We start from the raw sequence: 24,137 nt of genomic DNA, 5'->3' as shown, positions 1-24,137 counted from the left end.
AAGGTCATCTTTTTCAGTTGTTCTTGTCAAAACTGTGTAAATTACATATTTTAGTTGTACGTTCTAAATCATAAACTGCTAGCGCAGCCTGAAAGGGTCTGAAAACACTCCTGCTGTGAGCAGCACACTGTAGTGCTGGAATTCATCCAAAGCAGTGCCCCATAAAAGAATGGTAAATATGTCTGTGTGAGAACAGCCTACTTGGCAATGTTCAAAATGCCACTGGGTTAAAACAGAGTAACTGCAGCTTTTCAATAAAGGGAATCTGACAACTCTGCAGATAGCTGATACAGACCTGTAACCTTTCCCTTTTAGCATAGTAAGTGACCGTGGCAAGCATTTGGTTGAATTCTTCAATGTTATTGCATGAAAAGGAATTTAAAGTAAAAGTCGTCTTTATTCAGCTGGCTCTAGTATTTGCTTGGTATTTGATAACTAAAATTACAAAAATTACAGTGGCAGTAGGAGGAGCAAGGGAGTGGAGGCACAGCTGCACACTGTATTCTGTGTAGCTACTCGTCATTCATGTACATCTTCTGTACACGCAGGTATTTCTGAATGCTATGCTAATTGGAGTCATTATTCCTTTTTATTCAGACTCTCGCTGATGTTGGAGTAATTCCTGGAGGTGATATGACACCAGAGGCAGCCCTAACTAAACTGTCATACACGCTCAGCAAGAGTAAGCTTAGCTGGGAGGAGAAGAGGCAGGTAAATATTTCAGTGTGACCTTGAAAGGCTTTCACTTTCTCATCAACTGTGCTAACTTCTGCTTAGCTGAATGCCTTGAGCTTCTCTCTTGCATTTAAAAGCAATTGGTTCCAAAGCCATAATGTGAACATCACGTGGTTTGTTTTTTTTTCCTTAAGGAAAATACTGTTAGACAACTGGATGTATGTAGATTGGGAGAGAAAAGAATTCTCTGCATAAGTCAGGTGAAGACCATGACCGAGTGATAAAAATGCTATCTTTAAACAGTAGTAGTCTACATTGGACATTTCTGTACTAAAAACCCATATGTGGAAATTCATAGGGGAGACAGAATCCCAACCCTACTGAAGTCAGCAAAGATCTTGTCATTAATCTTAGTGTGGAAAAGATTTCATCCGAGACTCATTCACACAAAGCTAATTCTGAAAATAAATATTGCCTACAGCCTCTTCCTTTACAGCATTACTCATGACAGTGTTAGATTTTGTTTCTCTAAGAGGAAGTACACTTTATAAATATATAAAAAATAGAGGATTATTCCAAGAACCAATTGTAACTGATTTTAAAATCATAACCCATTTAACAATGTTCTTACTGTTCATTGGTGTTTAACCAAGGCTTTTTTCCTCAAGTTATATAGTTACATATCATGTTTCTTTTATACAAGGAACGTACAGCTCTGAATTAGATAGGGGAGCAGCAGTCTGCAGGAATGCATGTGTTTCTATGCTTGTATGCCATGAAATCATAATCCTGACACTTTGGGAGATGACATCATGATGAGTCGTTCTCTAGACTTAAGCACTGCATGCACATGTGTATCTTATGATGGTGTTTTGTTTTTATTAAAACTGAAACAAATTTGATCACTATTTCATGCTCAATATCTTCCAACCAGTAGCAGCTGTTGAGATAAACATATTTGGGTACCTTTGATCAGAAGTGGGGTAGCTGGAAGTACCACTTAACTGTCCTTAGAAACAGTTTCAGGCTCTGAGCGTTTGGCTGTTTGCTAAAGCAAGCCCTGGCTCTGAAAAATGAGAGGAGGAGGAGCTATGTGTTTCTTCAGTGAGGATGGCAGGAACATACTCTGTGCAAGAACATGCTTGACAGGCGACATAACACTGTGTGAAGAGTAGTGGTATTGCATGTGTTTGTGTATATACACTTTAGAAACCCAGACTCTTCACTGATGCCTCTTTGGTACACTCACTGGCCCTGGAACATATATATACTAGGCTGGTTTTGATTTTTTTTTTTAACGCAGACTTTCATCTTCTTGCACAGAGGATTATTTGACCTGGGACAGGAGAAACTTTCCTAGCTGGCTTCCTGCCTAGGTGTGTGAGTTAAAACTTAATTTTAGATTCAGTTTGCTGAGGTGAGATAGCTGACTTACTTAGGTGAGGACTCGGTGATAGGACGTTTTAGGTAACACTGACACAAGGTACTCCTGCATCTTCATGTGCTGCCCTTTGGAACGTGCTACACAGTTTGTGTGGTGGTGCTGGGACCTCCTTTATATGGTGTGAAAAACAAAATAACTTTTGCAATTTCTTTGAGTTAAGCATGATCAGTTTCCTCATTTGACTCATTGTACAGACCCACAAACAATTGTGTTGGCACAACTAAGAATGCAGCTTGCTGCATTGCCTGGGCAGGAATGAGTGGTAGAGACCAGGAGAAGAAGAAAGCCTGGAAATATGTTGTCTGTGGCAATATCTTCAGCTAAACATATCACCAAACAATAGTCTCCCAAGAGACGGAAGCTCTCCTGAAGCTGGCGTGGTTATTTTAGGATTCTCTTTCAACACAAAGAAGCAAGGAATGTGCCCCCAGACACATGCAAATGGCTGCAGAGCTGGTAGGACTGACTAAGGCACGTAGGGCTTTGCACTGGGTGCATTTAGCACAGGTGCCAATTGCTAAGGTTACCTGTGCAAAGCAATGATCTCAACCTGTCAAACTCTAAAAGTGCGCCAAAGCAGTTGGTATCCTCAGAGTTGCATGCATATGGGACTCTTCCAGCAGACGGCTACAGTGTTGTCAGCGCTTGGAGTTTGTTTTTTTTTTTAATAAAGGGCATGCCTAGACATAAGTAAACCTGGGGCATTCCTCCTTCCAACATCACATCTGTTTCTTGCAAACTTTCACAGTCCTGCTTTTTAAAATTCTAATTGAAATAACTACGTGCTTTATAGCTGCATCAGCAACATTTTGTGAAAGAGTGCCAGTATGTAAAATTGTCAGAATTGAGGAAACCAGTTGCTTTTTCTTAATGACTGGCTTCTCTCTCTGTTCTCGAGGTTTCCCAGAACCTGTCTTTTGGAGTATTTTCATTTCTTTATTGCCATATTCAAGCACTTTCTACACGCAAATTGGCTGACCTTTTTTTGGTTTGGTTTGGGTTTTTTTTTCCTGGTGATATCAGATGCACCCACCCTGCAAACTGTTACACACCTGCTTTAATATTGAATGACTAGTACTACTGTAGACCCTCGGCATTCAAAGCTGGCTTTATGGCCAAATTTTAACAAAATCAGGGCTAATGGAGCTGTTTGAAAATCCATTGAAATACATGACCGTCCACAGGCAGCACTGGGCTTTGTTTTGAGGCCTACATATACAGTCTGTGTAGGAGTACTGAGGTTTGAGAATGCTGGCAAAAGGCAACATTTCAGAATATTCTGGTCTTCAGCCTCACTCTGCTAATTACTCACTATCTTTGTGTTTTTAAGTAGGCTGCAGCTTATCCCACTAGGGAACTTTTGTCTGCATACTCTAAAAATTGGGGTGTTTTGTTATGTGCTTATTTTGGTTTCTTTGCTTTGGAAGAAAGTTTTATTTGCCTGTCCCTTCCCCCCCCCCTTTGTCTTTTTAAACTTGCAATCTTCATGAGACAGTAACTATTTCTTTAATCTTTTGTCTGCATTCAATTAGTTTCCATAATTCCTCCAAACAATTTTCTAACTTGATCCTAAGGTTTTTTTATTAGACTACTACCATATTTTTCCTCTGCTAACAAAGGATTTGATTGCTTGCTTTTCAGATGCTGAGTGAAAATCTAAGAGGAGAAATGACTGTTGTACCCACAGGAGCCAAGATCTCTCTGAGAGATAGCAAGTTTATTCAAGTGATTGCCAAATCTCTAAGTATCAGCAGCAAGGAGGTATACACTTAAATATTTACAACTGACCTCATGTAAAGCTGTAAACTCAGTTAAATGAACCTAGCTTAAAGATGAACAGCAAAGCTGAAAGAAAAATGGAACATTGGAGCTTTTATATTAATATTTTTTTTTTTTTTTTTTAGTACTGAGTGTCCCAACTAACCAGTTGGGTTAGGGAGAAAGGACACAATGACAAGCATAACATTAAAATGTTTTTAATTAAAAACATATTAACTTTTTTTCTCCCCCTCTTTGTAGCCCCATATTAAGTTTATTTTCTTGGCTGACTGGTTGCAATAACAAGCCTCAGACGGTTGCTCTAATTCAGGGTATCAATGATATGAAAAAGTGTTTTGTATTTTTGTGGTCAAATGGATTGACAGTTTCGAGCAATCTAAATAATAATGGGTAAAACAGCTTAATTGCACATGAAATCATAGAAGGCTGATACTAAGGAAGCACTACACAAGTGTAATGTGTGGTGTTTAATATTAGTCCTTCCCAATTGGAAAACCAGAAAATACAGTATTGGTTGTAAGATGCAAGTACTTGCTTTTCTCTTGGCTAAGTTTCAGGGAAGATGGGATTTTCAGTAGCTAATGAATACTGAATGTATGGTTCTTCTTTAGTAAGCGTGAGAAATGGGAGGATATTTAGGGGGCCTATGGGACTTGTCAGTGGAGGTTTGGAAGTACAGGTTATACAAATATCTGAGGAGTCACATGAATAAAGTTGATCCAGTCTTGAGGAGTCACATGAATAAAGTTGATCCAGTCTTGAGGAGACTGGACTATATGGTCTGTTCCAACTCCTACTAGTGCTGTTTCTCTTACTGTACTGATGTGTAACTATTGCAGTACGGAGATGGTAATTAGTGCATGCACCTTAAATGGTATATATAGATATCAGGTAATTGTGGTGTTGCCAGGGAGGAATATAAATCTTCATGGATGTGAGACCCACAAAATGTAAAATAAACATGAGACTTCTTTCCTTCCAAGAACTAAATGCTACCAGCTTTAAATAACCAAATGACTAATTTGGAAACTTTACATGAAAGAAAGGGCAGTGTTTTTATGACTTGGACATCAATCACATTAGAGGCGAGGCTGATATTAAATGTTTAATTTTGTTTGTTTCTCAGGAGTTAGAAGCCGTAAGAGATGCATTAATTCCACCTTTGGCTTGTGCTGCAGCTAAACTGGGTGACATAGATGCACTAAGAGCCATAGCAGAAATGGTAAAGTAAAATTAACAGTTTGTACAAAACATTAATTTTTAAATAGAGCTGTAAATGATGGGAGGAAGCTACGCTGACTGGGAAGCAACTACCTAAGTCTTAGAATCAAAGTGCTTTGGCCAATACAATTGGTTTCTAGGCTACTCAGTCTTTGTCTTTCAAAACTGGTATGTTCTTTCCCCTATCTGGTTCTCAGCTGTTTACATTTTCTTTTGAATTGTGAAAGTACAGGTAGATTAAAATGCAAGTTCTTATCTGCTAACTTTGGAAGACTTTAAAATGGTTTGTGCTGCTTTCTTTTGTTTAAGTTTCTTTATGCATATTCATAGTATCCAGCTTTTGGATGTAAATCTGTCATGATTAAAAAAAAAAAACTTGAAAATTACATTTAAGCAAAACACAGTGCAGTGCTAATTCAGGATTTTTGGCTCTCCCTATAGCTCTAGCTTGGGTTATACCTGAAAAAAGAAAAAGGCATTTCCCTGTATCATCTTCTACACCTCTCTCTTCACCCCCCCCCCCCCCCCTTTGCCTTGGTTTACCCTACTCTTGAGACTTCGGTAATGGGCCTCAAGAAAGGATAAATATATATTGAAAAAATAAACTAAGGCAAGTAAAATTAGCAGACTATAGGCACAAAGCAGCTGTATGGCGTGCCGCAATAAAGTGTGTATCTGAAGGGGCTCCAATGAGAATACATGTAGAGGGGGGAACATGCAGAAGGTGAAATAAGTATCTTTACTGGTGCTAAAAAAACACTACAAGATAGACTTTAAGTTTGACAAGCTTAACATTTTAGTGGCAGAGTTAAAATGGGTTGTATGCATCTACTGTTGTACCAATAACTTAATGTGCAGCCATTATCTTCTAGCATGCGAAGGATCTGTCCTTTTGCAGGGTGGAAACTTGAGCTGTGGAGACTATGATGGCCGAACTCCACTTCATATTGCAGCCTCTGAAGGGCACTTACCATTGGTTGAGTATTTGTTGACATCTGGTGCAACTGTTTATGCTAGAGACAGATATGGATCTACCCCACTGATGGATGCGATCAAGTTCAGGTAACAAAATTAATTTATACACCCCTGTATATAGAGTTTATAAACCTTCTATCATTTTGGATTTGAAGTCCATCCCTGTGGTTTGGTCTTGTTTTGTCTCAGCATTCGTGTGTAAATGACAGCAGTTAAAATAACACAAACACATCATTTCAAAGGATATGACTAGCCTAAATCAAAAGATTTTTTAAAATAACATGAAATGAAGGCAAACAACTTGGTATGCATGCAGAATTTTAACATAAGATAACTTATTGCTGCCTTCCTGCCTAGACTTGGTCCATAATATCAGTACTCCACTCTTTGTTATGAGGCTTCCTTATAAAACAGAGCCAAACTGATCACTCCTTTTGACTGTCAGAAGTGAGAATGCAGGACCAAGGGCTGCCTGTTTTCTTTCTGCCCTCCCCTTTCTCATCCAGACCAGACTGTTTCAGTTGGCACAGAATATACCGGTAGGTTGACATGTTTTAATCTTTCCCTTCCACCAGTGCTTTCCTGAGTGTCTTGCCGGATGACTGTTTTTTTAATTTTTCCCTTCCGCCCACTCATAATTATATGGGATGGCTGCATGGCTCTGCCTGCTTGTGGATTTCCTCTTCCTGTTGTTCTGGATGTCAGCAGTTCTTGAATGGTAGTTATGCATGTGCAATTTACTGGTCTTTTCCATGTTGTATAGTCCTAAGGAATGGCCATAGCACCGAATATAAAAGTTATCAGTTATCAAAATTTAATTTTAAAACGCTTAGTTTATATAGCCTTGGGGATTCATAGAGCCATTGGTCTTCTAACGTGTTAGAAGCTGCTTGCCCTAATCTCTTCTTGTTTCTTTGATCCACTTTCAGCTCCTTATCTCATATTCAGTCTGTATGATGGCAGGAGAGAAGCTTTTTTCTGTAAAGGAGCTTGGAGTGATAATATTTTCATGGTCTTCATGGATGTCTGTCCCCAAATATTCCTACAGCTTTCTAATGTTAAGTTCACCTGGTCTGTCAGGCTGGAGTTACCTCTGTGGGAGGTCTGACAGTCCTGGTTTTGCATTTGCTGCAGGAATATCTTGAAGGCTTTTTCGGTGTCAAAGACCAGATGTAGAAAACTTAGCAAGCTCTATTAACTTGAGACTTAAGGTCCTGTGTGGCCACACTGTGCTATTGCCATATCTACTGCATGGTCCTCTATGGCTTTGTAGTTGTTGCTTTATCTCATGAATATGTAAGCCCTTCAGTGGCAAACCCTTAAAGTCTTAAAGCAAAAACAAGCCCAACAGCAAATCAAACAAATAACCTCGCGGTTGAATAGAGGTGGCTCTGGTCCAATGTGAGAAAATGCTAAAGCATTAGATACCATTAGATGTTCCTGCAAATCAGGCACCTACTTTTTTTACCGCACCCATCTACCGCCTGAGGAATTTCACATGAGCTTGTTGTTTGGATTCCTTAGCATTGCCACTCCTATATTAGACTCCTACCATGACTCTTAAGCTCTTTAAAACTGCACACCCATTTTGATATAGGGAATTGTAAAAGGAAACTGCACCATAACCATTTTCAGTTTCTCTTTTTGTTTCTACTGTTTGAATGAGAGGAAGAGTTGACTTAGAACTAATCTCATAAATGTGTATTTATGATCTCCTGTGTACTCACACTGCATTTCACGCTGATAAGCATATAAAGGAGAATGGTAAAGACCAGACAGCTGTATATGTGTGTCATTAGATACCCACTAAAAAGATTTCTGCTACAGAAATATTTAAATTCTATTTATTAAACACTTGCATGCTGAAAGTGAACAGATTATCCTGATGCAGTGTACAAAGTTGCAGAGAGGGAAGGGGGAAAACTGATCTTAATGAGCAGTCAATGCTTTAAACTGTTTAATATTGTAACTTCCTCAATTTTACTGAATATTGCATCAGCTTAATCCCATTTTCTGAGAATTAGTATTTGTTTAATTGCCATTTAACTGCAGTACAGTATCCACTCATCTTAAAAATAGCTTTCTTCCAGTCTTTCTGTCACATTTCTCGGTGGCTTGCCTTTTAACCTAGCATGCAAACCTATATAATGATGATAGATTTCTCTTTTCCATTTAATAATTTGTAAAGATGATCAGGAGTAATGTCTCTTCTTAAAAGCTTCTTAACATAGCACTGTCAGCTGGTAGACCAGCAACTTGATCTATATCAATGATAGTCTTTTAAATTTTTTTACTTTAAGTGACACTTTCTTTGTTTCTTTAGATGGAAAAATGTGGAGTCCCTTTCTAAATAAGAAATAAACTACTGTATTTCCGCTTTTTCATTTGTAGCTCTGCAATTTGTGTGTAGTCTCATTCACTTTATGCATGAAGCTGAACAGACCACTGTTAATTTAGGCCAGTTGCTTGATCAAAATTAGTAGCATTCCTTTAATTTCTTAGAGTACCCTCAAGGGATAATTCATTTTCAAAACAATAGAATAATATTTTTTAATGACAGAAACTCTCTAAGCAGGAAAATGTCTTGAATAAAAATTGTGTATATTTTATGTAGTAAAAGCACTTCCATTTACTTGTAGAGCAGTGGTAAAAGGTTGAAAATGGGGAGTTGCTCATACGGTGCTGTGAGAACATCAGATTAGAGGTAGTAAAATTACCTCCCACATAAATAAGAATTTAAATACTTGATATTTTGCAAGGTTACATTTACATTACTTCAGGAAATCTAAGGCAGAGTGAAAATCTAACTACCACTGACTTCAGAAGTGCACTGAAGCCCATCCTTACAGTATTTGAGCATAAAATTCCCACTGATACCATGCAGAAAACCAAACAAGTGAAACTAAGCTGATTCTGCCATAACCATTCCAGTTGCTAGGGGAGCAAGCATTAAAAAGAATGAAGCCAGTCAAGTTTGGATATACATTACACCTGCATTTCTTTAAAGAGAGTTGGTGGAAGGTGTGCACCCTAAGGCCCCAATCCTGCAAACTCTTACATGCGTGTTAATTTCACATGTGTGATTCATCCCTTTTGAAGTTGATTCACTTTTAATAAGTGTCTGCCAAGTCAAGGCCTAAGATGATACGTACTGTATGGCACCTTGATTGCTGTGAATCCAGAACTCTCGTGAACTGGTAAAAGTCTTTATCTGGAACTCAAACTTTGCTCATAGCAGTGAATGTTGAAGACCACACTGAATCATTTCTTTTGCTATTAATCATTTAAAGTATTAGTATACATTGGGGGTTTTATCTCCAGCCTTATCAGTTATGGAATCTAGCGGGGAGGAGACACTAGGAATACTTCTTGTCTATTTGTTTTTTCTTTCAGAGAGCAGATGAATGACAGTGGTAATATCAAAAGGCTAACTTAAGTAACATATGCAAAATAGCATTGTTTGTATAGCCTATATCTGACCAAGAGCTACAGTTTGTTAATGGAGTGCACTAGGAAAAGGGGGAGTCATGAACAGTTCACAGGTGACAATAGCTCCTCATGGTTTTGCTTATCAGATGGAGCTAGACTGGACAAGCAGCTGTGCATCCCAGACTAACATGGTGATGTTGGCATTCCCTCTGTATCTTGAACTTTCATTGTCCAGCAGTTGCTCTGTTCTTTGGTTTTGTGCTGTCACCTTAGAACGGGAATTGCATTTAAACCGTTCCCAAGAAGTTCATGGCTCATGACATCAGCTGAACTTCAGATCAGCTAAACTGTGACCCTTGTGAGGCTTTTGTAAAGCTGCAGGAGACCGGCACTTAAAGAAACAACTTCTGAAGACAAATACCTCTCATGTGCCTAAGACATAACAGTATCAGAAAATTCACCGCCAGCCTCTTGAAATATGAATAATGCTCTTGTGGTAGGTACAAGACAGCAGAAGTGGTACACTGGATAGGGCTTAAGTTTCTGCAGAATGTAGATACTGTTTGGGTGCAAGTAGGAACAAGCTGTAGTGCAACTTAACCTCCCGCATAGTTTTTATGTTGAGTGATGGGAATGTGAGAAGGTAGTCAGTTTGCTTTCTTGGATGAATCTGCTCTTCATAGTCACAGTACTAAATTTAACACTTTTAAGTTGCATGTTACTAATTGTCCCTGTTCTTCCTCTCCCTTACCCTTTCCTTAACAAGCAGTGGTATACAACACTTCCTCTTCCTCCCACCATACTGACAAACATGATTTTGAACGATTCCCAGTCATCAGGACACTGTACTTCTATTTAGAACTGTTTTATTGTAAGCATTTATTGTAAACACTGTTCGTTTCAATGCTTAAAGTTTTATTTTATTTCAAACCACTTTTTTTTTCCTCATTTAAATTTGCTGTATTAAACACATGGGTAAATGCCCCCAAATCTGTCTCTATCAAAGATTTATAGAGTCCCACTCAGAGTAGTAATGGCTGTGCGGCACAGGTGGGACACAAAGTCCTTTCTGGAGGGAATCTCGCTACCAGTGAGGAGTAAATAGTTACAATAGGGGAAAAGAAAAGCCTTGCTCTTCCCTGGAATCCAGAGATATGGACTTCATAGAGGGGAGCACATTGAGGGAAGATACCACACAACATTACGTGCTTTACTGCCTTTTAGTGCTGTCCCATAGCATAGCTTTTAGTTTAAAAAGCACTAGTTTCATGCTGTGATTTCGACTATAAGATGGGAAATGAGGAATACTCCAGGGCAGTCGTTGGACAGTAAGCACACGGTCCCTATGTTCAGTTCTGTACCCAATGTGAGCCTGAGTGAACAAACATGTTCTACTTTAATCTATTTTAGGTCAAATTTCTTTTCAGCTAACTACTGTTCTAATTAAGACTGAACTAAAAATTTCATACATGTAGAATTCATTCTTCACCACAGATTGAAAAATGGGAATCCATGCCTTTATTTGCTGGCTCAAGGAGATGCTTGTGGATGACTAGCCATGCCGTAAGGGACCCACCTGAGAAAATATTTTAGATAACTGAAAAAACTTGTGGCATGTGCTGTTCCAGCAATGCTCTGCCATGAAACAGAAAGATTTTTTTGAGGCTGTCAATTGAAACAAAGTACAATTTAAAAAAAAAAAATCTGTCTGGTAGGTTAAATAACCTATTTTTGGAAAAGCAAAATGATTCCTATAGCATCTCTACAGTTCTTTGTTTAGATTATAAATTAAGATCTTACATGAAACATAAACTTATATAGGCTTAATATGGATAACTGCAAAGTAACTTCTCATTCAAGATGGAATTTCCTAAAAAGAGGCAGAGGAATTAGATAAGCAGTTTAGTCCAGTTCTAAAATGGAAAGGCCCATGGCTACTTCCAAGAAAATGCAAGTGATTAAGCAGAAAGTGTATGTGATCTTATTTTTTTATTTTTAATTACTACAGATGAGGTTTTAGGTACTGGGTTGGGAAAGCCCATATATTTCCTATTACAATGATATGCCTAACTCTTTATTTTGAAGTGTTATGGTATAGCAACTTACTTAAAAGAGGAACTATGCAACTATTCCTGATCTACTGGTGTCATCATGCTCTTTCCCGAGAAAAAAAAACTGTGTTTGGATTTGTAAACTAGATCATTTGTTTAGCAGAGGAGCACACTGTCACCTCCTTTTTGAACCTAGTTCTAAGCCTTTCACTTGGTCACTTGTGAAAAACATATTTTGCACATTTTTCATCTGTCATGTTATTTTCTACCCACAACAGTACCTTTAGGGACTGGCCTTTTCCATAGACTTTCTCAAGCTTCTGGCTAAGGTATAGGAGTTGGCTGGTAGTGCTTAAGTATCTGTGTGTTCCTTTAGCTCAAAGGAAAGGACAAGGAAGACGTCCTAAAGACTCCAGGTGGAAATAAATAATAAAGGTATTGGGAGGAAGTGGTTAGGAAAAGATGTGCTTTTGTGGGACATTCATAAGAATACTTACCATAATTTTGAAGCCCTGAAAAGCTGATTAGCTTCTACATTAACCTAAAGATTCATAGCTTATCTCCAAGACATAAGTTTTATTTAAGACTGATATATATGGGCATTATATTCTGTAAAATACAGGAATGATGCTATGTAATAAATGTCCTCACTGTTTGTGTGTATTTCAATCACTGATATTTCAAGCGTTAAATTAAGCTAGCACTAAGGTAAAGAAAATAAAAATTCTTTTAAGAGAAAGGGATGCATCCCTTCCATTTTCAGAGCTGAACTTACCACTTCCATGAGCTTAGCGTGTGAATGATTTTTTGATAGGGAGGGCAGATCTGTTTACTATATCTGTCACCTTGGAGAAGATTCATTGGTTCTGTGATGGTGGCAAATATCGTATAAGAACTTTCACTGACTGTGTATATGAGTAATGCTGGATTTAGGAGAAGAAAAACCTACTGGTCAAGACACTTTCTCTGTTTTTTCTATTCCTTTCATAAAGGCACGTACAAGTGATTAATTTGTTACGAGAAACGGGAGCACACCTTTCAGGCCATGACTTGGAGAACATTGGAACAATACTCTGCAGGTAAATGTGATAAGGTGAGGTGGCTCTAAAATCGGGATGGAGGGGGATGGTTTTTCAGAAGAGACTTGTAGAATTTAGAACAGTGCATAGACGACTTCCAAGAAACAGTTGGGTCCCTGGCACATGACGTGGCTACTTCTGTGCTAGACTAATAATGAGGAAAACAGTGTAGAGATGAAATTAAGAATCAATTCTGTGTTGGAGCACCAGTAACTCAAGAGAGCTCCAAAGTAGGGAGTATTGTGGGGATAAGTGAACTAGAAGCAAATATAGCTTATTTTTTCCAAGCACTTTCACTGAGGAAGGGTGGGGAGGAAGCTGTGAAAGGTATCATTTAATAGCATCTCTATTTGAGAATAAAGCTGCACATATTTTTATTTCTTAAAATCCACTTTTCACTTCTATGGGAATGGCTTCTACTCTAACTAGCATATGACATCGTTCTTAAAAATAACTAAATGAAATAGACAGATAGGTTTAACCCCAAAACTTTTGAACAATTGCTCACCATCTCTATATTTAATTTTAAGAGCATGTAATACTCTGCTAAAGCTGTTTTTCCGTATAGTTGCTTTTAATATATAAGGTGGTTTAATGATATGGATATATATTATGAAAAGAAATAGATGCTTGATTTTATTTTTTCCAGTACTGGTCCTGAATTACAAATTACTCTGAAAATTGTGATAAGGTTTCATGTATTTCCTAAAATTACTTACTGTTTTTACTTCATTTCTTCTTCTCTTCTTCTCAAAAACAAACCAAAAAAACCCCCCAAGTACCAGCCTTTATATCAGGACTTGGCAGGAAACCATGAGACTTGTAGGGACCAGCCAGTGCTGTATATTGCCTACAAAACAAGGTCAAGGTAAAGCTTATGTGTGTTCTGTATAGAGACTGGACTCTGTCCTTTGAGTAGTTCCGGAATCAAGAAATACTAGCTGGAGTGTTTCCATTGTCATAACACGGTCAGAGGAGACTGGGTAGTAAGTCTTTTACCATGACGTTTCCCAGGGCACTGCAAGTGATAGGACAGAACTAAACCCTTGGTTTGCGTAGTTTCCATCTGCCAAGAAGGCAAGGGGCGTGGCTTAGGGAATGACATTCCTCTGCAAATTAATTGGCCCCTTATTTAGCCCTGGTGCCACATGCAGAACCAGTTTGGCTACCTGACCTGGGAGTAGTATGTCAAAAAAAAAAAAAGGGGGGGGGGGGGGGGGGGAACAAGGGTCCTTTAAACAAAATGTGGTTCTAATGCAGTTTGTTACAGCATTTTAAGGAATATCGTACACGCTGCATCTGTATTACATGATCTCCTGATGTTCAAAGCGGATATTTTGATAATAAACATTTAAGATATTGTGAACTTGCATTGATGGTAATAAGTTTAGTATAAAACCAATGTAGATCTTCCAAACAGAGGGCAGGAACGCACGCGCATGCAGAGGCTGACCGAGGACTTGGCGCAGAGTGGCGTACTTGGGGTGAGAGGGGAAGAGGTTCTCCCACCTCGGTGCGGGTCAGGAGCCAGGGCTGTGGTTCTCTCCCGGCCGGCAGCTGGAGCAGCAGCCGCGGCCAGAGGCATGCCCACTGACAGACATCCTGCGTGCCCCATGCCAGGAGCACAGCCAGCCTGAGGCAGCAGTCAGGCTTCGAGACAGCGCTGAAGTGTCTGTGAGCGGTGGCTCTTCCTTACACTGCTCCTGCAGAGCTGAAGGGCTTTCTTTCCTCTAGCTGTTTTAGAGGGCCTGGCATAGTCTTTCGCACCAAAGCGGACTTTTTTCCACAGAGCATTATTCAGGTGCCTACAAGTTATTAAATCGGAGGTACTGGTGTTTGTCCTCCTGCCAAAATGTCTCAGATACTTCTTCAGGAGTATCCTCAGATGACCTGACCGATACACTCGTTTTTCCAGCATGCTCGGGCTCACTTCTCAGTCCTACCTCTTACCTCCTCCTTTTAAGCCGCCTTTTTGCAGGCACTGGCACCTTCACGGTAGTCAACGTGTTCATGTGGTCAAGCTGCTTATAGAACAAGCTGTTGATAACATCTTCCCTCTGCCTAATTCAAACTATTTTCCTACATATCTTCTATCTTGTAATGTGCCTTAAGCTGCAATTTGTACCATTTTGAATTTGTCACCAAGGCTGTATGTCAACTTCTTGGGGTTTAGAAGGACAAAGCTGCTTGCTTTCTGATAAGCTCTGGGTTCCTGCCCATAGCTAACTTAACTTTTTTCTTCCATAGAGTTCTCTCTGAATTAGAAGCTGTAATCATGTTTCCCCCCTTGCTCCTTACCTATCCTCAAACAAACTGGCTTTCATAGAACACAAAAATCACTGTTCGTGGTCTTTTCATACTGTCTCCTCAGCTTCCTTGTGTTTAGACTCATGATTTTAGAACAGAATAGAATAGTTCAGTTGGAAGATTTTGGAGATAAAATAAAAATAAATGTGCTCCTTTGGCATTGGTGATGTTTGAGAGGGAAAGGAGTACCAACCAGAACTGAGAGCTGGACGGTATCAGTGGGAACTCTTGTGTAGGAAGTGGAGATGCACATAGGTGCAGACAGGATGATCTAGTTATTAAATCTTTCATGGTTTCATTTGCTGTTTCTTTTTCTCAGTGAGAGGGTTTAGTCTGATTTTTAGAATCTCTTTATTGATGTTTGGTATCTGGTTCCTGTCTTTGTTTTGAAATGAGAAGGAGATCTCAATGTTAGTAATCTGTTAAAAATGCCAGAATCTCATCTCATCTCATATTGCAGTAGTATTGTCATCTGTCTGCAAAACCAAACCATGATGAGATAAATTGGGACACTCAGACTTATTCTGAAGGCTTGTCAAGTTCTGGAGTTGGTAAGCAGTTGCTTTGTGTTTGTTTTTTAAAGGAAAAAAGCCTGTATAGAGATACTCTGTTCAAGTCTGTACTACACAAAATTAAATAGGGGCATAAAGTCAAACCAACTTTCTCTTTAATATTCTTAGATTTCATTAAATGATATAATATACAAGGTTGCAGCCTTTCAAAATCGGCAACTTTCAGAATAAGATGCCTCTTCAATTTAACATAAACTTGGGGGGTAAGGCTGGGGGAGGAAAGATAAATATGCCTCTGCGGGAATTAGGACCAAGCTTCTAATGCCTGCTATCTTTCAAAGTCTGTTTTTCTCAACTGAGAGAGATGTGGAGATACTAGCTAAGAGCAGCACTCCCAAATGTGTTCAGGATAGAACAAACTGTGCCTTAAGCTGGACTTTTAACTTGCTTTTTGAGGATCTGAATTTAAAAAAAAGGGAAGAAAAAAAATATTTTTCTCTTCTGCCACGGTGATGATATACCTAAGGGGAAAAAAAAAAAAAAAAGGAACTTTTTCCTGATCGCTTTATGTAGGCACTGAAAAAGGAGAATTGCTGAAAAAACAGAGCTTCATGTCCCTGGGAAAGATGAAATCCTAGTACCTGAGGAAGCAGGAGGGAACCCCAAGGTGTCATTTCACTGTACTCACTACTTCCTAGATCCAGAACTGCATTTGCCCTTATCCTTTGTCATGGTTGTAGCACCATACCAGCTACTAGGAAGACAGTTAACTCTATCCTAGCTAAAACTAGGACATCTTTCTAAACCCTCTGAGACCTGAGCAGCTTCGCTCCTGGTACCTTGACAGTAACAGAGCACCCCTTAAACAGCAGCTCCTGTTAACTGAGTTAGCTTGATGCTAGTGTGACGGGAGGCACAAAATCAGAGACCATAATTGTATTATCGCTATTCTTGATATCTTAGCTCTGTCATCATCGTGGCTACATTAGCCATGCTGAAACTGTGAAATGGGTATGTAATCATTTTTTCTATATGTAAGAGTATTGATAGGCAGCATACCTGGGATTATCTGCTATAAAAGGTATCAGTAAGAGTTTAGTAAAATGTGTGAAGTAGTTCTTTGTCAACAAAGCAGGTTTTGAACATCCCGATAAATGTATATTGAAGTTCTTTTTATTCCATTTCATGATACAGAAATGATGGGGTTGCTGCTTAGACGATGCGCTTGTAGCTGGAGTTGCTGGCATAAATACCTTTGAAAAAAATACAGAGCAAAGGTCCCTATAGTGTATGTTGAGAAGTCCTGTGTATATATTTGACTATATGGAGTATGCTTACAGTGTGTAAAGGAAATACAGATGCGTATGGCTTGGCTACAGTGATCTGGAATTGAAGAAAATGTTTTGTGGTGTTCTTGATTATAATCAATTTAGTGAATAGTACGTATCTTCTATTTAGAGTGGTATCTACATTTTCTTGCAAGCTACATCACTTTTTGTTCTCTGGGTCATAGTCTCCGTAGAATACATTTCTCACTTGATCAGTAAATGGCTGCTGCAAAATTGAAGATACTTCTGTGTATTTGGATTGCTCTAATGTCACCAAAGGAGACCACTTCACAGATTTGACCTCTGGCAATGTGGGTTAAATTGCTCTTTATGAACAGGTGCTATTAGGCAGTTACTTTTCAAGTAAGTGCAGTAGTCCTTGTTTGTTGCTTACAGTGATGCTAGCTGAATTTCCCTGGGTATGTAGGTTGGTAATATTTCTAAATTTGCTGGTCTTTGCCCAAAATGGTTTCCGCTTTGCACGCAGCTGAACAGTGTTTGGAAAATACAGTGTTCTCCTGTCCAGTGTTGGAGATGCTTCTAACTCTTACTTGCTAGGCAGGCTGTCTTTTGTTTGTCCCTTAATTCTGGGACCTTCCAGTGCCAACAGCAAGAGACTTGTCTTTGTAAATAAAGATAATTCTTGTGTTCCAGAAGTGGCTGCTAAGCAATTTCTTCTCTGCTTTACTAATGCTTACACTTTTTCTTTATTACTGTTTACTTTTTCCTGCAGTTTTGTTAAGGACTTCCCACTGAGCTTCCTGTTAGACTTCCTTTGCCTTCCTCTGATTCCTTATTGTTTCTGAGGGGCCTCTTTTTGTGATGGCATTTTTCATTAATGATTTATTGATCCTTTTCTTCATGATGTCACACTGAAGCACTGTTAAACCTCATAGCACCCCACTGCCACTTCCCTGTCCCGCAAAGGCCCGAGCCGTAGGTCTTCTGCCCTGTCTCAGGATTGGTGGGATTGCATGGAGGAACACAGAGACAGTTTCTTTCCCTTTTTGTGCCTAGTCCTTGGGACTGCTGCAAGCAAAAGCCTCTCTCTGACTTTCTCCTCAGACTGCTGCAATTAGAGGCTTCCACTCCCCTGAAAACATTTTTTCAGGTACTTAAGAGATTTAATCAACAACAGAAGTGATTTCAGCCTAGCAGAGAAGTGAATGTTGCAGTCCTGCTTTCACGGTTTTTTCCATAAACTTACCTGACTGTCTGCCCCTTGCACCTTCCAGCCTTCTCCACTCTCCACCAGGTCTGCCTGCCTTGGTTTTCATACCCAAGAGCCCGTCACCATCCTCCATCCCTGCTGCCAGCAGCTTGCCTTTCCCCCACAGTGAGCACTGTTTAGGGCAGCAAACTCTGAACTTAAGTTTGGGGAGGGTTCCCCCTCTTTTATAATGAGATTCAACCTCACTTGATGATTATCGGCGTGGTTCTGCTGAAACAATCTGTGAGCGCACGGCAAGCTCGGGTCTGAAGCCTGACAGATGTTGGTATCTTGAGAAAACTGAAGGTAGTTGTTCAGCCTGTTCACAGGCTTGGTACAGACGATCATGCTTTTGCATATGTACAGGCTGCTAGCCCTTCTTTTACCAAAATAAAAGTCAAAAATGAACATTAAGTATTATGGACGAGACTATCAGCAGATGTGCAAAGAAACAGTCTGGTGTACGTTCCTCTGAAAACTTTAACTTGCTTATTTGTATATGATTCATTTTGATCTTGCTATTGCTTGTTATACATGGCAGATAGAGGTCATCTTTAAAAAGCTTTTTTTTTTTTGTTTGCTGCCCTTTTAAATCTTACACATTATCTTATAAAACTCAAAAAAATGTAGCTGTTACTGTCCAAATGATATCACATAAATATGCTGTCATAACTTCTGATAGCAAACATAGTTACACAAACTTGTGAAGGGGGTTTCCTAATGGTTTTAAATAGGGCACGCTGACTGCTAGAACATCTGCTTGTGCTCTCACTTACTCAGCTGCATCTTGATTTAGCTATTGCCCTCCCCCCAACTCATTTCATGAGATAAATATTATGTTGTGAAATATGAAACTGCATGACTTTTTTTCCCCTTTGGTCACAGTCACACCCACTATGTGAAACTAACCTGTTGTAAGTACTTATAGCACAGCCCTATTAATTTAAGGAACTGATTCATCAAGCTGTGTTGCTTGCTCAGCTATTCAAAGTTGTTGTAATAGTGTTCCTTTACTTACCTCTCTACCCTGGCAGCCATGTTGAGCCTGTTCTGGTTCAGCATTTGGCTGCTGAGCTAATTGACAGGACCGAGGAGCACACTGAAATGGACTGAAAGATTTAGAACCAATATTAATTATTTTTTTTTCCAGCCTTACAGCTAAAGGCGATGTGGATGGGCTGTATGCCTGGTACCTAGCTGGTGCAGACCTGAAGCAAACTGGTTATGATGGCAGGAATCCCTTAGAAGTAGTAAGTGTGCATACGGCTGTACTCTGTATGATATACTAGCTGTGTGAGTAATAACGCACGCTGTCGGATAATATTAGTTTGGGAAAAGTAAATGCTGCTTTGGGGACTATAAACCAGATTAGAGTTTGTTACAAACTCAAGTCTGGTGCTGTTCTGAAGTAATAAATTGTTGGAGCCAGAATTTTTTCATCTATGTCAGAGGAATTAAAATTTAAATTGGATTTTAATTATTTTGTGGTAACATACTCTTACTTCCCACAAGTAAGTATTTGCATGTCCTGGTGCACAGGATGGCAGGATTTATTCATGTTTCTACTTACAGGCGGAGGCTACAGGGCTTAAGGACGTTCTTGACTTCTTTAGACAAAAGCAGTAAAGAAGGTAAAATCTCATTTTCAAGTGCTAGATTTCTGAAATGTCTGGATCAGCATACACATGTATGAAGTGGGATTTTGTATTTAAGCCCTAGTTCATCCTGGGGCATCTGGGTTCAGCTGCTGTCCCTGCCTTAGTTTCTGATAAGACTCTGAGCACTTTAATCCTTCTTCGTAGAGCAGGGCTGATGTTTATTCCTCTTTCTGCCTGAGCCTGGAAGTGCTTTTTTATGGTGCGTTCCACAGCGTGGTTCTGAACTTGGTTGGGAATGTAAAAGCTACTAAAATAAAACCACTGAGGGCAACAATGTCTTGTTCCGTTGGCCTGTTGCAATAAATTGCTCCTCTCTCTTGCTTGCATTAGAGAGGAAATGCCTTTTATCAGGCGCTTTGCCAGGCCTGGTTTTCAGGGTGCTGTGCCCACAGCACCGGAGCGTACCCTTCTCCAGTAGAGCTGTGAGGCAATCGCAGCCATTCGGCCGCATAGCCTCCCACTCGGGAGGTGCTGCTGCCGTACCTACAGCGTTTCCACCTGTGCTCTCCCTCTAGCTTTTAATGGAACACCTTACACCAGCCCATCTTCTAGTGAAGCATAGTCAACCACCACAGCAAACGTGGGGCAGATTCTTAACAGACAGGAGTTAGTTGTACTACACACGTAGGCTGCAGAAGGCTCCCTTTCTGCAGAGAGCTCTGCCGAGGGCTTCATCCCGCTCCGGGCACGGCACAGGGTGGTGCCGTGGCCTCCCTCTTACTCGGACCTTAGATGTAGCTGCCTGGTTCTCTCTGACACGGACTCCCAGCATGAATCTCTTCTGTGCTGCTAACGTACGAGGTGTGTTTCCCTAGCTGTGTGCGTGTGAGGCGGGTGTGAGCCTCGTGTTCAAAGCATCAGATCTGACCAGTCTCTCTATAAGAAACTCGTTTGGGCGTTTGACCTTCTCCGGTGCTCTGCTGTAACTGGAGACATTTAAAACACTTCCCATTAATTTCTCAGAACTCCTTTCTGATGCGATACATTGTTGATTTAGGTATCTCTTCTCCAATATATTGGCAAGTCTAATCCCAATTTAAATATTGGGAGGAGATGATATCCTTTAATAAAATTAACACAAAATTTAGTTAAAGGTTTTGCTGCATCCATGGCTACCTTGTCTCTTGTGTGTCCCGTTTGATCAATGAGAGTGAATTCATGTGTATGTAAGTGGGGAACTGCAAGTGGAACAATAGCGTTTTTTCATCAGTGTGTACTGGTCTAAATGAACATAGGACAGAATCAGGCATTATTTGCTTTCCTGTACAAGTTTTGGGGTTTTCTTTGGTTTTAGCTGATACAGAAGGATTAGATAAAATCACAGCCTTGAGCATTTAAATGGGAGTTTTTCAGTGTCCAAGATGAAGATGCTAAAAATACCTTCATAATATGGGTTATGTTGCAAAGGGATTTCCATTTTCAGTGAAATATGTCTGCAAAAGTCACTTTTCTTTTGTAAGTGGGGAGTGAATGTGTTAAATCTTCAACTCCTACATGGATCATCTCTTAATTCCTTTGGACTGAGCCACCAGTAGTGTAGGCAGTTTGAAGGAAGTCTTCAGTACTGCATAAGAACTTGCTTGACAGGCTACAAGGCAACAAGATTTTGGATACTGCCTAGTTCTAAACATCCATTTTCTCTTTCTCCAGAGGCTGTAGAAGATGGTCACTCCTCTTCAGAAATACCAGCTTTGAACATTAACAGTGTTAAGCCGTTATGGGAGGAAAAGAGGAAAGGAACAATGGTAGCTGCACTTGGAGCATACAGGAAAGCTAGAGCTTAGAAATATTCTTTATTTTGGATCACATTAAATTCTTACTGATTTTCTGAAAATTATTTTCTGCTTTATCTTCTAATCACTTTTTTTGAAAAGATTTTTTTAAACAAGTGAGGTTGGAATGTATTGTCTTTACTGTACAAGTTCTGTTTTTAAAGAGGCCTTTTGAATCTTCTTATGTTAAATCAATGAGGACGGTATTGCAGGCATAGCAAACGGAAATGCTGTGGTGAATTCATACCAAGAAAAACCAGTGGATTGTGCATTTCTGGGTTTCAACTAATAAAATCTCTGAGGAACAATGTTGGTTTCACTTTGTCTGTTCTTTGCAATGGCTTTTATCACTTCAGTTGCAGTTACAGCAATTGTGAGTGTCAGTGCAAACAATTGAATCAGTCATGGGCATCTGCCTGCAGTTGTGTACTAATCTTCACCAATGTGTCACTATAAAACCTCACTTAAAATGAGTAGGAGGCAGATGCCATAAAGCATGTTTGTGGGACTGTCTAAGTGAATTGATTGTTTTGTTTCTAATAGCATCTTTCCCACATCCTGACCGGAATATAATCAAGATTGCTACATGCTGGACACATAATTCTTTGGACTGTAAATGTGATCTCAGTATTAACAGACCCCAAGTTTAAAGTCCCAACACTTTCAGACTAAAGAAAAGAGCAGTATGTATCTTTACAGCTGTGTTTGCCCTAGAATATGTAAACGTAGAGAATACTTCAGGCAAATGCATGTACTGGAGACAGCAACTTTTAATTTCACCTACAGCTTCTGCAATAATCTATGTGGATTTTCTATCTGCTTCATCTGAAGGGAATCTTTGAAGTGCAGATAGTTTGTTGGGGTTTTTTTTTTTTCTTTTTTCTCTTTATACTCTTCAACCTTCCCACAGCTATCCTTATCATGGAGAAAAGCTGCATGGACTACTTGCTGAGCCTGCTAGTATTAAAGATTCCCAAGGTATGTTGCGTATCAGATCCCCCATAAAACAAGGTAACTGCGTGCAGTCTGAGGAAATGCTGTATACGCTCCAGTTAAAAAACAAAAACATAAAAATGCCCAATTTTTTTTTTTAAATGTGAAGAGTAGTGCACTTCTTCACTATGGTCACAAAAATTACAACTATGCTGTCTCATTGTTAAATAATTGATGTTACATAGCAATAAACATGCTTCAGATTGAAAAAAATTAATACGGAATTAAGTAAATGAGATGTAACATCAAAAATCAGGCTTCAAATTCATCACCTTTTTGATGTCTTATCTGTAAATACATAAAGATGATATATGTAACAAAGTAATGTTTGTGAAAATTTTTATGATCAGGAGAAAAACCATGCACAGGCTCTTCTTCCTATGGTATTTAGACCTACTATCTTAACTCTTGCCTAGTCAGTAGTCTAAAAGTTTATGCACTGAACTAGAAAATCTCTTGATAAGCTTCTCTGCAAGTGACTTTCTTGGGCTTGGAATGTTTCCTTTTTTTTTTTTTTTTTTAAATGATTCTCAGATGCAATGATTTGTCCATAGCAGCATCCATTCTTTATTTCTGTACCAGCATGACTGCAACATATACAGAAGGATCAATATTTTCCTTAAACTTTTCAATAAAGGCTCACCTGATCTACAGAAAACTTTCTAAACAATAACATTCTTGTATGTCTAAACTACACCATCCATCTAAAGTACAAAACATACTTTCTTGTTCAAAAGAAAAAAGAATGGTGTTCTGGTGTGAATTACTGAAATAATAGGTCTCAACAGTAAAATGGAAGGAGATAGAAGAAAACAGACAACCATTTTCTTCCTGCATATGAGCCAGACAGACATGAAGGACAACATTTACAAATGTGATCCTGTAAGAAGACTTCTAGTTAGAAGCTCATAAAACTAAAATGAAATGGTTTGGGTCATGTTTACGGTGAGAATAAAGCAGTGTTAGCTTCTTTCTGACAAACCTTTACAGAAATATATATCCTATTAATATGTTATCTTGCATAAGATGGTGTTCCTGCAACTTTCTAGAAAATTTGCAATTTGCCTTATAAATAGACATTTTTTTAATGTCTATAACATTATATAAATATAAATAGACAACATTTTAATGGCAAACACATGAATGCAAATTTAACATTTATCTGAGAAAGAACTGGATCTCTTTTATACATGTCAGAATTTCATTCAAGAACTGTTAACAGTCTACAACTGTTAAGAGAAACCATGTATAGGGTGCTGTGATTTAAAAAGTGGCAAGAATCACCCAGTCAAGGCCAGAAACTTCAGCTCTTGATTTGGTGTTGGGGACGAACTTCAATAACGCTTTTGAGATCCTGTGTTTGTCTTGTTCGTCTATTACACCCCTTGCTCCATGCAGTGGATTTAATAATCATAATTATACTCTCCATGATAACTCCCAGTCTTATGATGAATCTATTTGTGTGTAGTAACCCTTAAGCTTCACATAGTTACTGGTCAAAAGCAAAATCTTACTATTAGTAAGGAATGAAAATGGTACCTATTTGTTTCAGTTACTGTAGGCAGCTGAGTGTATTTCCTTAGTGAAAGTATGCTAGGCATTCCAGGGGCAGCTTAATTTTTTTAAACATCCTATTTTTTCTCCTTCAGATCATTCTTGAAAAGGTCAAATATACTCTTCTTTTTATCCAGCAATCTTCTGCTT

General features: G+C 39.1%; 1 protein-coding gene across 3 annotated transcripts in view; it reads left to right on the top strand.

The window, feature by feature from the left end:
• Positions 1 to 21,748, top strand: part of ASPG (asparaginase) — a 49,494-nt gene extending 27,746 nt beyond the window's left edge. For 2 of the 3 annotated variants that reach the window (XM_069783348.1, XM_069783346.1), the window contains exons 9-16: positions 598 to 711; positions 3,761 to 3,880; positions 5,025 to 5,120; positions 6,018 to 6,181; positions 12,567 to 12,653; positions 19,161 to 19,260; positions 19,583 to 19,641; positions 21,319 to 21,748. In XM_069783348.1, coding sequence (XP_069639449.1) covers positions 598 to 711; positions 3,761 to 3,880; positions 5,025 to 5,120; positions 6,018 to 6,181; positions 12,567 to 12,653; positions 19,161 to 19,260; positions 19,583 to 19,636 — 735 coding nt within the window. In that variant the 3' untranslated portion in view covers positions 19,637 to 19,641; positions 21,319 to 21,748. Of the gene's footprint in view, positions 1 to 597; positions 712 to 3,760; positions 3,881 to 5,024; positions 5,121 to 6,017; positions 6,182 to 12,566; positions 12,668 to 19,160; positions 19,262 to 19,582; positions 19,642 to 21,318 lie in introns of those variants that run through there. The other variant, XM_069783347.1, reaches the window with a different exon arrangement.
• Positions 21,749 to 24,137: the final 2,389 nt, after the last annotated feature.

The sequence above is a fragment of the Haliaeetus albicilla genome, chromosome 5 (genome assembly GCF_947461875.1).
Source record: "Haliaeetus albicilla chromosome 5, bHalAlb1.1, whole genome shotgun sequence".
Lineage (NCBI taxonomy): Eukaryota > Metazoa > Chordata > Aves > Accipitriformes > Accipitridae > Haliaeetus > Haliaeetus albicilla.
The sequence above is the reverse complement of the archived record's forward strand: the minus strand, read 5'-3'. Positions and strand labels throughout refer to the sequence as shown.